General features: G+C 48.6%; 1 protein-coding gene across 2 annotated transcripts in view; it reads left to right on the forward strand.

Moving 5' to 3' along the window:
- LOC128409037 (tripartite motif-containing protein 10-like) overlaps window positions 1-16,168 on the forward strand; it is a 39,762-nt gene that overhangs the window by 19,077 nt on the left and 4,517 nt on the right. Inside the window, exons 1-5 of one of the 2 annotated variants that reach the window (XM_053379213.1) lie at window positions 10,772-11,246; window positions 11,441-11,536; window positions 12,116-12,346; window positions 13,514-13,536; window positions 14,344-14,462. In XM_053379213.1, the coding sequence (XP_053235188.1) occupies window positions 10,836-11,246; window positions 11,441-11,536; window positions 12,116-12,346; window positions 13,514-13,536; window positions 14,344-14,462 (880 nt within the window). In that variant the 5' untranslated portion in view covers window positions 10,772-10,835. Of the gene's footprint in view, window positions 1-10,771; window positions 11,247-11,440; window positions 11,537-12,115; window positions 12,347-13,513; window positions 13,537-14,343; window positions 14,463-16,168 lie in introns of those variants that run through there. The other variant, XM_053379214.1, reaches the window with a different exon arrangement.

Raw genomic sequence — 16,168 nt, forward strand, 5'->3', positions numbered from 1 at the left:
TTTCTTTTTCTTTGTTTTCTTTTTATTCTGTAAATCTCTGTTTTTTGTAAAACCCTAATAAATATCTTTAAAAAAAAAAACAAAGAGAAATCTCACTGAATCCAGAGTTGATGGGAGTTGTAGTCCAGCAACTTGGCTATGTCTGCCCTTTATAATCCACATGGTGTCTTCCCTTTGGCCCCCACCCTGGATGTGAGATGCTCCCCCAAAGAGGGTCTTTTCAATAGGACCTGCATCTTCCTCCCCCCACCCCCTGGGGGTGCCACAGCAGGTGCTGCAATATTAGGCAAAACTGCACACAATTGTGTATATGATGAGAAATTCTTACTATAATCCTAATAAATTTTCACAAGGACTTAAAAACAATTACAAACTGGTTTGGAAATGAGGAAAACTGGAGAGAAAACAAAATTGGGTGGTTCAGTCTTCCCTGGCCAAAATTTTGGTGGGTGCTAGACAGACTGACCCTAGAAGGCTGAACTGCAACCATTCCAGGGTCCGAGGGGTTTTCACACTGGAGCCTGTGGTAGGCAGTGAATTCCTTCTTCTTTCTCTCTTTCCCCCTCTAGGATGTGAGAAGCATCTTGCAGAGGTATGTGGGTCATGCTCATTTTCATTAGCCTTGAACCTGGGGAGCCTTGAGGGGCAATCACCTAAAACCTGGCTCTCCCCGGGCTCCTGTGAAGAGACTGCAGGAGCCCACACCAGGGTCTCTGTTGGCGAGGGGTTTTTGGAGGATGCCCCTCAGTTTCTTCTCCATTGCTCCCTGCATAGAGCCCCTTAGAATTCCTTCTCACAGGCTCTCTTGTATAAGTGAAATATACTCAGAGTCGCAAAGTGATTTCATGCTCTTTATTCAGCTCATAGTGGTGAGGAGGAATGATTTCTTGTCCCCTCAAAGTATCTGCTTTATATACATTATTTACACAATGGGCTGCACATGATTGGCTAATTCCGGAATTCTACTGTAAGCCAATCAGGTTGTGGATTCACTTCTATCTGGAGCATGATTGGGTGGTTCCTGCCAACCAATCATACTGCTGCATTGTTCTAGGACCAATCAGACTGCTGCATTCAGAATCCTATTGTTCTAGGACCAATCAGACTGCTGCCTTTTGGATCCTATTGTTCTAGGACCAATCAGACTGCTGCAGTTTGGATCCTATTCAACTCAGTACATAACACCCCTCCCCTCTAAGTTCCAGTCCTGCCCGGGAGGTCGCATTCATAGTCCTCAAGGTACGCCGGCGGCCTACGTGTGCGTTGCGGCCTGGGGTGTTCCCTGGTCCGGGGTTCAGGTTCTGGCTCATGTTCCAAGGATGCTGGCTGTGATAGGGCTGTTTGTCGGGATCAAGCCAAAAGTCAGAGCCTCCAGCTTAGCTCTTAGTCCAGAGGAATTTGGCCACCCTCCAGGTGCCCGGCTTGATTCCTTATGACCTCCCCTGCCAGCGACTCCCGGCAAGATCAAAGGAGGTCTCTTCGGCGATCCTTTTCTAATGTGAAAAGAACACACCACTCCTCCCCCAGGGAGGGGGAATGAGACAGACAGAAATATATCTACATGTCTTTATTTCTGTCTTTCAGCAGTACAGAGAAACATGTCTGTACACTTTGCTTCCCAGATGCAGAGAGAGAATAAACTCCACCCATGTACTTCCAGTCCAGGGTCATGTGCTGCTCTGAGGTAACACCCGGCTCTCAGAGCACTTTACAAGCTGTTCCTGGTTCCCACGGAACAATCCAATAACATCAGTTTCCTGTTTACCATTCCAGCCACCTGGTGCTTGCTTCTGCATTGCTCCTTTTTCGTAACATCCTCCCCCAAAAGAATCAATGCGTGTTGCAGCAAGCAAAGCATGATCCAGAGAAGAAAACAAACAGTTGTTATACACATAACATTCCCCTGTTGTTTCAGTTCCACCCTTGGAACTCCCCGCCACTGGTTTCCCCAGTGTACCTCTCTGGTTGTCTGGTTTCCAAGGAATGAGTGCATCTGCATTACCTTGGCTAGCAACTCTCTGTTGTGTCTTTGTCTCTGACTTAGACACAGCTCCAACCTGTCCTCGGTTGTTTACAACAGCAACACATGCAACAGCTAAGTTAGCAAACTCTTTTGAGTACCTCTTGGGTGGTTGACCCTTTGTAACTCTCTCAGACCTACGTATGAGGTGCTGATCCTCTCTGCTCACTGGTCCAGTCTCAGGACTCTTTGGAGAACTAGTTCCAATGGTAAACAGTGGTTCATCCTTCAGTTGTGAAGGCCTATCTATTGTGTGAGACTTCCTCTCAATGACTGTGACAACTGAGCTCTCCGAGCTATCAGTGTCATCACTTTCATTACAGCTGAAATCAGTGAAATCATCATCATCTGAATCGTCCTCAGTGGGAAATGTGTGTACTATCACTCTCTCCTGTTCAGGAGCACTCTCTAGAAATTTTGTGAGAATCACCTGACCAGATTCAGACAAAATTACTCTGTAGAGACCCTTTTCATACCCCACAAAAATGCCTCTGGCATTCTTTACTCCACCTGGAGCTTCTGTTCTCACATGAGACCCAAAAACCTTGAAATGGGCAACAGAAGGTTTTCTGTGGAACAGTTTCTCAAAAGGAGAACTTCCCAACTCTTTTGAAACCTTTCTCACTTTCGTATAACAGTACGACATCAGAGACTCGGCCCAGTACTCATGTGGCAGATGTGAACTAAGCAATTGCGCTTCCATCCCCTTTTGCAATTCTTTGTTCACCCGTACACAGACACCCCTGTTCCACGCTTCCGCTGAAACAGAAACCTTGTGTCTTATTCCCTTCCTCTGCAGGAACCTCTGGAAATCCTGTAAAAGAAAAATCTGCTTCTCGTCTGTGAATAGACAATCAATGTTAGCATCATGCATACTCTTAACTTTGTCACAAAACTCCTGAAACCTCTCCAAGGCTTCCTTTGGCTTTCTCAACACATAAACCCAGACATAGTTAGAGAAATGATCCACACACACAAGATAATATCTTGCATTGCCTCTAGATGGTTCTAGAGGACCAATCACATCAGCATACACCCGCTGAAATGCTCTGTTGACTCCGGTCTTCTTCTTGCTTACACCTGCAAGAGAAACTAGGTTAGACACAGATGAATTACATTCCATGTAATCACTTTGTGCAAAAGTCAACAAATATAGTCCATCCTTCTGTTTGGCAGAAAGATATAACTCTCCATCTTTGTAGATCTCGCAGCTCTCAGCATCGTAGGACAGTTTCAGTCCTCTTTTTGCAATCTGCGAAACACTCAGCAGATTGAACTTCAATTCAGGAACCAAGTAAACATTGTTTATTGTCAAGTCCAGACTCTTAAGATAGACAGTCCCCACGCCGGCCGCTTCCAGCTCCTGACCATTGGCCTGTGTCACAGTGAAGCTTTGCTTCTTAAACGTTGAAAAGAGCCCTCTGTGTGGGGACATATGAACTGTCGCTGCAGTGTCGATAATAAACGCGTTCCCAACATCTGGCGTGGTTCCTTTCGCCATCAAAGCCTTTCCAGGTTTCACCATAGGCTTGGTACGACCTTTGCCTGACGCCTCAGGCTTTGCTGAGCGGCCCTTCGCTCCTTTTGGCTGACGTGGCTTCTTACAGCTCCGCTGAAGATGCCCAGCCTGTCCACAAGTATAACACTGCACAGCATTCAAAGCTACAGCATCCTTTCCAGTAGCCTCATCGGTGGGGGAATTAGAACTCCGTTCCTCCCTCCCCCTGTCCTTTTCTTCCAGTGCAGCATGCCGGCTGTGTTCATCTAGAACCACGGCACTCAGGGGCACTCCCCCCTTCTTGGCATCCATGCTGAATCCAAGGGTCAGCTTTACACTCAATCTCAAGCCAGCGTTCACTATTCAAGCCAGTAAAACTCCAAAAGTCTCTGTTTACTGCTTTTTACAGGCTTGCCTTTGGGCTGTTTTTCAAAACCCTTGCACAGCTGCGCAGATACACTTTCGATTTCCCAGGCTCTTTTTAGGCCACTCAGTAACTGGCAGACGTTGCCTAGCAACCTGCTCAGGACGGAACTCCTTATCTCAACCACAGGAATTCCTGGTATGCAAGCTTGCCTTCAGAGCTTGTTTTTCAAACACAGCTCTTGTGAACCAGAAATTAATCTTTCTGCGTTCATTCTCTCTCCCCCAAAATGCAGCATACCTTCTCCGTTGCCTTGAAACACACTCCTCTCGGTGTCCAGCTGTCTGTTTCAGCTTCTGGCTGCAGGCAGACGCTTTCTTTATCTCCTTAGGTGCAGAGGATGGCAACGATTCATCGACCTCTCACCTCTCATGCAGATTCTCATAGATCAGATATCCATCGGTCTGCTACCAGTTGTCGGGATCAAGCCAAAAGTCAGAGCCTCCAGCTTAGCTCTTAGTCCAGAGGAATTTGGCCACCCTCCAGGTGCCCGGCTTGATTCCTTATGACCTCCCCTGCCAGCGACTCCCGGCAAGATCAAAGGAGGTCTCTTCGGCGATCCTTTTCTAACGTGAAAAGAACACACCACTCCTCCCCCAGGGAGGGGGAATGAGACAGACAGAAATATATCTACATGTCTTTATTTCTGTCTTTCAGCAGTACAGAGAAACATGTCTGTACACTTTGCTTCCCAGATGCAGAGAGAGAATAAACTCCACCCATGTACTTCCAGTCCAGGGTCATGTGCTGCTCTGAGGTAACACCCGGCTCTCAGAGCACTTTACAAGCTGTTCCTGGTTCCCACGGAACAATCCAATAACATCAGTTTCCTGTTTACCATTCCAGCCACCTGGTGCTTGCTTCTGCATTGCTCCTTTTTCGTAACAGTTCCCTGGTCCGGGGTTCAGGTTCTGGCTCATGTTCCAAGGATGCTGGCTGTGATAGGGCTGTTTGGTCTGGCGCAACCGGCTCACTCAGTCGTGGTTCTGGTTCCGGTGTCCTTTCGGCCTCACGGGTCTCCTCTGTATTTACTGATTCTGCCTCTCCTGCTTGCCCCTGCTGCTCTATGGGCCTCACTGCCCCACTGTTCCCTGACCTGTCCTCCTCCTCCTGGTTTTCTCCCGGGAATCGTCGCCGTATCTGGTCGCAGTGGCGGCGCCAGCATTGCCCCCCATCTGTTAGCACCTCGTACGACACGGGGCCAGTGACCCTGGTGACTGTGGCGGGTACCCATGCAGGGCCTGCCCCAAAATTCTTTGCTTACACTGGGTCCTGGGCCTCGAAGGTCCGGGGGTTCCTGCCTTCCCCCACCACTACCTCATCCTGAGCTCTATCGGGGTGAAGGCGGTCCAATCTGATTGCAAGGCGCCGACCCATTAGTAGTTCAGCGGGGCTCCGGCCAGTCGTTGAGCTGGGGGTGCTGTGCTGTGCTAGAAGGAATGTGGCAAGGCGGTACTCCCAATCCCCTTGCGTCATGCGGCGAAGGGTGTCCTTGGTGGTCCGCACCATGCGTTCTGCTTGGCCATTGGTGGCAGGGTGGAATGGCGCCGAACGGATGTGGCGGATGGCGTTCTGCGCTGTGAAGGTTTGGAATTCTCCTGACGTAAATGGAGTCCTGTTGTCTGAGACGAGAGTGTCAGGGAGCCCGTGGGTTGCAAACAGCCTGCGTAGTACCCGGATGGCTGCGGACGTAGAAGTGGACGGTACCAGTGCGACTTCCAGCCATTTGGTGTAGGAGTCCACCACTATGAAGAATGTTTTCCCCTGAAAGGGGCCAGCGAAGTCCACATGCAGGCGTGACCATGGTGCTTGGGCGGACTCCCAGGACTGGACTGGGGCCCTTGGGGGATCTGGGCGGGATTCTTGGCAGGCCTGGCAGTGTTTGACCCAGGCCTCTATCTCTCCGTCGATCCCCGGCCACCACACATAACTCCTGGCAAGGGCCTTCATTCTTACTACCCCTGGGTGTGTCTCGTGTAGGGCTGTAAGGACCCTTTTGTGGAGGGGCTGGGGGACAACGACCCTGCTTCCCCATAACAGGCACCCCTTGTGGGCCGACAGTTCATGTTTGCGGGTTGTGTAGCCGGCGAATTCTGGCCCGGGGCTGCTGCTGGGCCATCCCCTCCACACCCAGTCCAGGACCCGGGAGATGACCCTATCTTTCTTGGAATGGTGTGCAACTTCTTGTGCCTGAATGGGGCGGTCGGGAAGCAGCTCCAGGCTCATAACCTCTTGTGCAGGTGCTGGGTCAGGGCCTGTTTCTGGTAGTGGTAGCCTGCTGAGGGCATCTGCATGGCCCATCGCCTTCCCAGGGCGGTGAATCAGTGCATACTGGTAGCTGGCAAGGAAAATTGACCACCTGAGGACGCGAGGAGACAGCACTTGGGGGGTCTGCTTTTCGGGGGCAAACAAGCCAAGCAACGGCTTGTGGTCAGTCACCACGGTGAAGGGCCGCCCGTACAAGAAATCATGGAATTTTTTTACTCCCTTCACGATTGCCAGACCCTCCTTGTCGATTTGCGAGTAGTTCCGCTCGGTTGCGTTGAGTGTCTGGGAAAAGTATGCCACCGGTACCTCTCTTCCATCCGGGAGTTGGTGTCCCAGGACAGCGCCAATGCCATAGGGCGAGGCGTCGCATGCTAGCACCACCGGCAGCCTCTCGTCGAAGTGTGCCAAGACCGAGTTTGAGACAAGCAAGTCCTTGACTGCCTGGAATGCGGCCTCCTGGCGCTGGCCCCACACCCAAGGGGCCTGCTTGTCCAGGAGTCTGTGTAGGGGCTCCGCTACCGCCGCCTTGTGGGGAAGGAAGGAATGGTAAAAGTTCAATAGTCCCAAGAAGGCCTGAAGTTCAGTCTTGTTCTTGGGCGCTGGGGCATCACAAATGGCCCGTACCTTGTCCCCAGTCGGGTGGACCCCTTCTGCGTCCACCATAAATCCCAGAAAGTCCACCTGAGGCACTCCTAGTAGACATTTTTCCCGCTTCACCTTGAGACCCGCCGTCTGGAAACGGTGCAGAACGGTGCGGAGGCGGTCCTCAAACTCCTCTGGTGTGGGCCTGGCAATCAACACATCATCGAAGAAGGGGGTGACACCAGGAATCCCTTTAAGGAGAGAGTCCATTAGATTCTGGAATATGCCTGGTGCCACGCTGACACCGAATTGCAGCCGCTTTACCCTGAACGCTCCTCTGTGCTTCACAATCGTCTGTGCCTCTGCTGTGGCCTCATCTACTGGCAGCTGTTGATATGCTTGGGCCAAGTCCAGCTTGCCAAAAATTTTCGACCCAGCCAGGGTGGCAAGGACATGGCTGACCACTGGCACTGGGTATGCATGGGCCGTGAGGGCCTTGTTTATGGTACATTTGTAGTCTGCGCAGATGCGGACCGAACCATTAGGCTTGACAGGTGTGACGATTGGGGTTTCCCAGGGGGCATTAGGCACCGGCTCCAGCACTCCTTGCTCCACGAGTCGGTCCAATTCCTCGTCTATACGGGGTTTCAGAGCGAACGGGACCCGGCGGGCCTTGAGCTTGACCGGTCGTACTGCGGGGTCAAACTGTAGAGCAATGGGGGGGCCCGTATACTGTCCCAATTTCCCATCGAAAACCCCCGGAAATTCCTTGCATATGGCGTCCACTTCCACTTGCAAGCTCGTGTGGTTCACCCCAGTGACGGCTAGCCCCAGTGGTCCAAACCATGCCAATCCCAGTAAGCTAATGTAGGGGCCCTTGACCACAAGCAAGTCCAGTTGCCGCGTCCGCCCTCGGTATTGCACCCTGAAGGTCCCCACCCCCATTGTGGGGACCTTACGTTTCTGGAAATCCCGGAGGGTGAATGGGGCCGGCCTGAGTTTGGGACCCCCAGTAGGACACAGTTTCCTTAAGGTCTTTGCTGAGATTATGGATAGAGTTGAACCCGTGTCAAGCTCCATGCGGCATGGGGCCCCCTCTATCTGTACCTCTACATAAATTTTCTCTACGTTGGGGTGGGGCAACTGGTATACCTGGAAGTCCGTGAGCTCCGTCGAGTTGCCTTGGTGCGTTGGGCCCTGGGACCTGGGGCTCTTGGATTGGTCATCTGATGCCTGGCGTCGGGTGGGCCGAGCCCGACACACCCGGGCGATGTGTCCCAATTTTCTGCACTGCCTGCACTCTGCGTTGCGGAAACGGCAGGTCCTCCTCTCGTGACTTTCTCCACAGCTTGCGCAGTTCCCTCCTTCTCGTCGAGGCAGCTGTGGTATGTGGGCTGCTTGAGTGCGCTGCTGTACTCGGTGCACCTCCTCCCTGTTGGATCCTGAGTCGTCGGTGAGGTCTTCGTGGTGGACCCTCAGTTGGGACGGCTGGCTCGGCCGTGCCTCTTGCGTCGACCTCTCGGCAGCTTCCGTTGCCAGGGCCTCCTCCAGAGCGACCTGGAACGTTAGGTCCTTCTTAGCGTAGAGGCGTCGTTGCAGCTTCTCATCCTTCAGGCCACCGACGAGCCGGTCCCGAAGCATGTTCTCCAGCTCTGAGAAGTTGCAGAACCGGGCGGCTTGGCGGAGAGAGGTCACAAACCCAGTTATGGTTTCCCCAGGGGCTTGCAGCTTTGCGTAGAAGGCATTTCGACGAGCCACCACTGAGGGCTGTTGCGAAAAGTGCCCCTTCAGCTGTTCCATTATTGTTTTGTATGGAACAGTAGCAACATCTTCAGGTGCAAGGAGAGCCCGGGTGATTTCAAACGTCTCCTCTCCGCAGACGCTGAAGAATATTGCCCTCTTCTTGGCGTCTTCTTCATCGGTGACCCCTTTGGCTTCTAGGAGGAAGGTGAAACGGGAGGCGTACGCTTCCCAGTCTCCAGATGCTGGGTTGAACGGCGAGAAGCTGCTGTCGGTTGCCATTCTGAGTTCCTTGTGTCCCGGAGCTGAAGCCTGGATACACGGTGCGAGGCAGCGGTGCGGCAGGTGGCGGTGCTGCGGTGCTGTGTGTGGCAGTCAGCTCAGCGGGATCCCATCCTCGTCGCCAGTGAAATATACTCAGAGTCGCAAAGTGATTTCATGCTCTTTATTCAGCTCATAGTGGTGAGGAGGAATGATTGCTTGTCCCCTCAAAGTATCTGCTTTATATACATTATTTACACAATGGGCTGCACATGATTGGCTAATTCCGGAATTCTACTGTAAGCCAATCAGGTTGTGGATTCACTTCTATCTGGAGCATGATTGGGTGGTTCCTGCCAACCAATCATACTGCTGCATTGTTCTAGGACCAATCAGACTGCTGCATTCAGAATCCTATTGTTCTAGGACCAATCAGACTGCTGCCTTTTGGATCCTATTGTTCTAGGACCAATCAGACTGCTGCAGTTTGGATCCTATTCAACTCAGTACATAACAATAAGATTCCAGAATACCCCCTTGAAAATGTATTGAGTTACCTACTGGGTAATAGCCTTTACCTGTGTGGATTGTACATTCTGTTGAAATTCCCTGGAAAATTAGGGAGACTCCATGCCAACCTTTAAACAAAGGTTGTTGCCAAATTAACTAGTGTCATTTCCACTATCACATTGGGTTTTACTTAAGTAATCTGTATAATCTTGTTTTGTAATGATCTGGCTCTTGACAAATAAATTTGATTTTGCTGTATTTCTGTGGAAGGACTGGCTCAGGCTTTGAGAATTGTGGCTCTATGGCAGAAGATACTTATGTTCACAAAGCAAAATACCACCAAGCTCAGGTGCGCTTATTCAGGTGCCACTAGAAGAAAACTTTTGTATGCCCACACAAGAAAAGAAAGTGACTTTCTCTGGAGAAACTGATGCCTTGATTCCTATCTAGACTGGCCACTGTTGTCACTCTAGGAGCAAACGTACGATGTCTGCCCCACTCAGTCCCCTATGGGGCTTTTCACAAGAGACCAGAAGTTACTGAACATATCCTAGATGCAATATGTAACTTCAAGGTCTTCCTCAGCTTCATGACAGAGAATATCAGGAGCATTTGACTTTTACCAACAGCAACAACCACCCTCTTCTTTTTTATGATAATTTTTATTGAAATTTTCAGTTACATATCCACCATTATTATTGACTTCCCATTGACTTCCCTTCTCCTCCCATGGTTCTTTTAATTTTCCCATTATTACGACATATTCCATTACAACCTTTCTATATTACCTCATTTTACTTTATACTGTTGAATTTACCTTAATCCAGCTATTATTATTATTAATAATAATAATAATAATAATAATAATTTTGTACCCCACTCATCTGGCTGGGTTTCCCCATCCACTCTGGGCGGCTCTCAACAAAACACTCAAAACAAGATAAAACATTAAGCATTAAAAACTTCCCTAAACAGGGCTGCCTTAAGATTTCTTCTAAAAGTCAGATATTTCTTTATCTCCTTGACATCTGAAGGGAGGGTGTTCCACAGGGCGGGCGCTGCTACCAAGAAGGCCTTCTGCCTGCTTCTCTGTAACCTCACTTCTCGCAGTGAGGGAACCACCAGAAGGCATTTTTACTTGTTTACATTTTCAAATAGGGATGGTTGCTAATTGTAAAAATTAAAAACGACAGCCATCCTCTTCTATACACCTCTTCCCTTGGGCACATGGATTTTCTTGAAGCAGCCTCTGTTGCTCCATGACGTCAATGACTCTGTTTATTTTATTAATTTCTGAGAGTATTCTCACATTGCCCTCTCATAAAACATCCTGGTAGTATGCAACAATATGAGCATTAAAAACAAAATAATAATTGAAGCAATACTCTGGAAACTTTTAAGCAACTGCATAGGGTTGTCAGCTTTCACGCACACACAAATCATGTGAGCACTGAGAATCTGACCGATTTCCAGGAAGGAAACGCCCAGTGAGCGAAAACTGAGAAAGTGAAACTAAACTCCGTCTCTCCGCCATGGCTGCTGCTGAGAGCCCCGTGAAGGATCTCTGCGATGAAGCCACTTGCTCCATCTGCCTGGAGTATTTCAAGGATCCAGTGACCATCGCAGAGTGCGGGCACAATTTCTGCCGATCCTGCCTGATCCAGTGCTGGGGAGGGGGAGCCACAGGAGCTTCTTGCCCTCACTGCAGACAAACAGTCCAGCCAAAGAATCTGATCCCCAATCGGCAGCTGGCTAACTTTGTGGAAATAACCAAGAAGCTCAGTCTTCGCGGGGAAAAGGAGAGAGTCTGCGAAAAACACCAGGAGCTTCTGAACCTCTTCTGCAAAGACCATGAAACCCCCATCTGTGTGGTGTGTGACAGATCCAGGGAGCATGAACAGCACAAAGTGATCCCCTTGGAGGAGGCTTCTGAGGAGTACAAGGTAGGAAATCAAGGTGGATCTTGATTGGGGGCGGGGGGGGGCAATTGCTACATAAAAAGGCTAACATCAGGACCACTGGCCACTAGAAATAGGCAGGATATTCAACTCCTGTGTGTGTGTGTGTGTGTGTGTGTCTGTCTGTCTGTCTGTCTGTGTCGGTCTCATTCAAACCTGAGCTTTTGTTTTCCCTTTAGGGCTTGATCTGTAGCTGCCTGAAGAATCTGAGGAAAGAGAGAGAAGCTATTCTGGCATACCAAGCAGATGTGGAGGAGAAAAGCCAAGACCTCCTTGTAAGTGTCTCTATTCATAGGATGGGAAGAAGTACTTGAAGATCCAAGTCATGGCTGAGGAGGGATGGGAAAATCTGTCTATTTAAGCTTCTCTCCATTTCTCATTTTTCCAATCTTCAGTTCAGTTCTACACAATTTCCACATCAGTTTGCATGTTGTTGTTGTTTTAAAAAAACATCCTAAATAAAATTCACCAGTATTCTAGTGTGAATTTCCATGTGTGTTCTATACTTATTTTGGCAAAGCAATTTCCCCTAATATAATTCATTTTCTATATTATTTTCATGAAAAATAAAGCAGGAAATCAGCAGCCCTGCGAATTTAAAATAAACATGTTAGTTAGCCTCTGCCATTTCTATGAAATGAAAGTTGCCAGTCTAAACTAAGGAAAGAGCGGTTTGTGTCCACGGGGACTGGCTGAACGTTTTTTTATCTCTGATTACGGTGGATGTTGATTTCATGCCTAGAAACAGTCAGATATGCCCTTCCTATGGAAATCTCATAACTCCTAATGTTGTGGAAGCTGACCAAGTTCTTATTTCTGCCTCCTCTTTTCCTCTTTCTATCTGCTTCTTGCAGAAATTAACAGCAACTGAGAGGCAGAAGGCAGTGGAGAAGTTCAGACAACTGCACCAGTTTCTGGAAGAGCAAGAAAAACAACTACTGAATCAGATTGAAGAGGCGGAGAAGGACATTGCAAGGAAAAGGGATGAGCACCTGGCCAGACTCTCCGGAAAACTCCCCTCTCTTGAAAATATCATCAAGGAGATGAAGGAGAAAAGTGAGAAGCCAGCGATTCAACTCCTGCAGGTAAGACTGTGGCAGAAACAGTAAATAGCTCCACATCAGGGCAAGGTTCCCTGCAAACCTTTATCTTCCTCCTTCATCCGTAAAGGGGCTCAGTTTATAGTGTCTCTAATCAAGTCTCTTGTGTACAGGAGCATCCAAGAGAACTGGGATGGTTTGCTCACATTACTGCAGACTAGAGAACCTTATTTTCTGTTGATGGAAACAGATGCTGTTTTCTGCCTTTTGCTGAGGATTTGCCTGCTAACTCCTTCCAGCCTGGCAGTGCTGCCTTTGTGCCCTGTGTTGATCTTCCCAGAGGCTGTTCTCTGGCCACCTTAGAGCTAAAGAAAAATAAAGTTAAGGAGAAGTGAGCTCTAGCACAGAGTGCTCTCTCTCTCTTTCTCTCTCTGATCTAAATTTACACCCAAAATTTTCTGATTTATCCTTTCCTCTCAGTTCTGTACTGGCCTATTTTAGTCATGAGCTAGTCACTTGACCAAGGGGACGCGGGTGGCACTGTGGGTTAAACCACAGAGCCTAGGACTTGCCGATCAGAAGGTCGGCAGTTTGAATCCCAGCAATGGAGTGAGCTCCCGTTGCTCGGTCCCTGCTCCTGCCAACCTAGCAGTTCGAAAGCACCTCAAAGTGCAAGTAGATAAATAGGTACCGCTCCGGCGGGAAGGTAAACGGCGTTTCCGTGCGCTGCTCTGGTTCATCAGAAGTGGCTTAGTCATGCTGGCCACATGACCCGGAAGCTGTACGCCAGCTCCCTCGGCCAATAAAGCGAGATGAGCGCCAGAGTCGGCCAATAAAGCGAGATGAACCCCAGAGTCGGCCACGACTGGACCTAATGGTCAGGGGTCCCTTTACCTTTACCTTACTAGTCACTTGACCAAAGTTTTCTTCTATTCCACACCACAGTTTCTGGGATAATCACCTTCACCATGCATGTAGATTTGCCTAAAACGAAGTTCAATAACAGTGACCAAATAAAGAGAGGGATAGCGAATTTGGGCAGCATGGACTGTCGTCCGATGGGACACAGAGCAGGGCTTGAATTTCAGAACTTAAAATTGGAAAAATAAAATTGATAGAATGGGCCAGAGGGCATCCATTCCGGGATATGAAGAGGGTCTTCGTAGAGCGGCCTGTGGTAGATAGTGAATTCCATTCTCTTTTCCCTTCTAGGATGTGCGAAGGACTTTGCAGAGGTAAATGGATCCTGCTCATTTTCATTAGCATCACTCTGTGTGGAGAGGAAGGTCCCAGGAGGAAAGTAGATGGAAACTGGTCTTTGAGGGGCTCCTGGGGGAGAGACTGTGGGATGCCACACCATACAGTGTTGAAATTGTGCCCCTCTAGGGGTGGGAAAGAAAAAGCATTAAGACATTTCATCCTTGTTGAGAGTTGGGGTGCGAGTTGTGCCTGGCAGGTTTTTAATGTAGGTATCTGACTCTACTAGCTGGGGACGCGGGTGGCTCTGTGGGTTAAACCACAGAGCCTAGAACTTGCCAACTAGAAGGTCGGTGGTTCGAATCCCCGCAACGGGGTGAGCTCCCATTGCTCAGTCCCTGCTCCTGCCAACTTAGCAGTTCGAAACACATCAAAGTGCAAGTGGATAAATAGGTACCGCTGTGGCGGGAAGGTAAATGGTGTTTCCGTGTGCTGCTCTGGTTCGCCAGAAGCGGCTTAGTCATGCTGGCCACATGATCCGGAAGCTGTACGCCGGCTCCCTTGGCCAATAAAGCGAGATGTGCTCCGCAACCCCAGAGTCAGTGACGAGTGGACCTAATGGTCAGGGGTCCCTTTACCTTTACCTATTTACTAGCTGATAGCATTTAAACATTGGGGAGATGTTTCAGCCATAGAGATTTAGGGAATCTGATGAAATCCTAGACGCTCTTGTGGATTTTAGGGCTGGCACGGCTGACACTCTTGTCAAGGATCCCATCACACACTGGAATGGCGAGATGTGCAAAACCTCCTCCACTCTGTGCCCGGTTGTTTTTCTTCACCAGGTATGAGCAAAGAGAGCGATTGGAGAATTCAGCGGCTTTCCCTCGAGAGCTGAAGAGGGGGCTCTTAGAATTCTGTGACATAAATCCACTTCTGGAGGGTGTCGTGAAGCAATTCAAAGGTATATAAGAATGGCTGTGATGATTTTACCCCGGGCATGATATTAGTCCATAGCTCTCATTGTATTCTGTTATGGCCACAGACAGGGTAGCGCTATCATATCTTCCATCTTGGTGGCATTGCTGCCACTAGCTTCCCCCAGAATGCCCCATATACATTGGCTGGTTGACATCCAATGCCCTTTTGAAATGTGTTGGGGTTATTGGGTTGTTTTTGTCTTGATTTTGTGTTTTTATACTGTGTTTTTATCTTATGAACAGCTCTGAGACCTAAGGGTATACGGCGGTATACAAATTTAATAAATAATAATACTAATTGTCACTCATGGGGCACAGGGGTGCTGGTGGGAGATATATAGTGGTGCCTCGGGAGTTGAATGGAATCCATTCAATTTCCAAAACATTTGGAAACCAAAGCGCAGGAAACTCCTGCAGTCAATCATAAGCCGCAGAAGCCCCATCAGACGTTCAGGTTCCAAAGAATGTTCACAAACACACTTACTTCTGGGTTTGCAGTGTTTGGGAGCCAAAACGTCCAAGTACCAGGGTGTTTGGGATCCAAGGTACGACTGTATAGTGGTACCTCGGGATGCGAACGGGATCCATTCCGGAGCCCCGTTCGCATCCTGCAGAGAATGTAAGACACAACTGTGTGGGTCACATTTTGTCACTTCCGCGCATGCGCGTGACGTCATTTTGACCGTCTGCGCAAGTGGCGAAACCCGGAAGTAACGCTCTCTGTTACTTCCAGCTTGCTGTGGAGCGCAACCCAAAAATACTTATTCTGAAGCACATTTATCCCGAGGTATGACTGTACTGTATCTTGGCCACCACAAATAAAGGCACCAGGGTCTATAGTAAAGCCAGGATTTTCTACTCTGCTGTTCATTGGTTTACAATTATACAGTAACTTCCTTTCATTTTTTTGTCCATCAACGCAATCTGGAGAGGTCCTTTTGGAGGTTCTCAAACTCTGCTTGGGTTTTGCCATCTGGAAGGGCATTGAAAAGGGCATCAACAATCACCCAGTTCCTCTACTGCTGACTTAGCCTTGTTGTCTCCCAGCAGTGAAGTAACATCCTGAGCCATCTCCTCCTTAGATTTCCACCTGCAGCTGCCAAATGTAGGGAGGCAACCATCTTAATACCTCAAGAGTTCAACTAAATAAGATTGGCGACTTAAGTTGACAGAATATGCACAACTTGCAGGCTTAACATATAGAATAAGAGAACAAGAAGAACGTACGTTTAGAGAAGATTGGGAAACGTTTATTGGATATATGGGAAATAAATGTGTACAGCTGAAAACTCTGGCAGCATTAAGATAAATTCAACAGTGTAAATAAGTTTTGATGGATGTAATAATGGAAAACTGATTGGTATAGTTTTTGTAAAATATGCAGGGATATATGTAAATTGAACCATGGAAGTAGAAGAAGGGAATTCCTTGGTATCTTAAGTATGTAAAATGTTTATCTGAAATTGTAAAACAGAAAATTTAATAAAAATATTTTTAAAAAATAATACCTCAAGAGTTCCCAAAATCTTGTAAGATCGGAGGGTCAGGGCATGAATAATAACAGCCTCTGCCTAAATGTTTGTTAACAGTCTGAAATAATTTCAAAAGTTTGGTAAGGCAGGACCTCTAGTTGCATGAGAGCTCTGCTGATTTTTCCTCCACTGTAGGGGTCAGATGGGATTACCATGAG

This window comes from Podarcis raffonei, chromosome 2 (assembly GCF_027172205.1).
Source record: "Podarcis raffonei isolate rPodRaf1 chromosome 2, rPodRaf1.pri, whole genome shotgun sequence".
Lineage (NCBI taxonomy): Eukaryota > Metazoa > Chordata > Lepidosauria > Squamata > Lacertidae > Podarcis > Podarcis raffonei.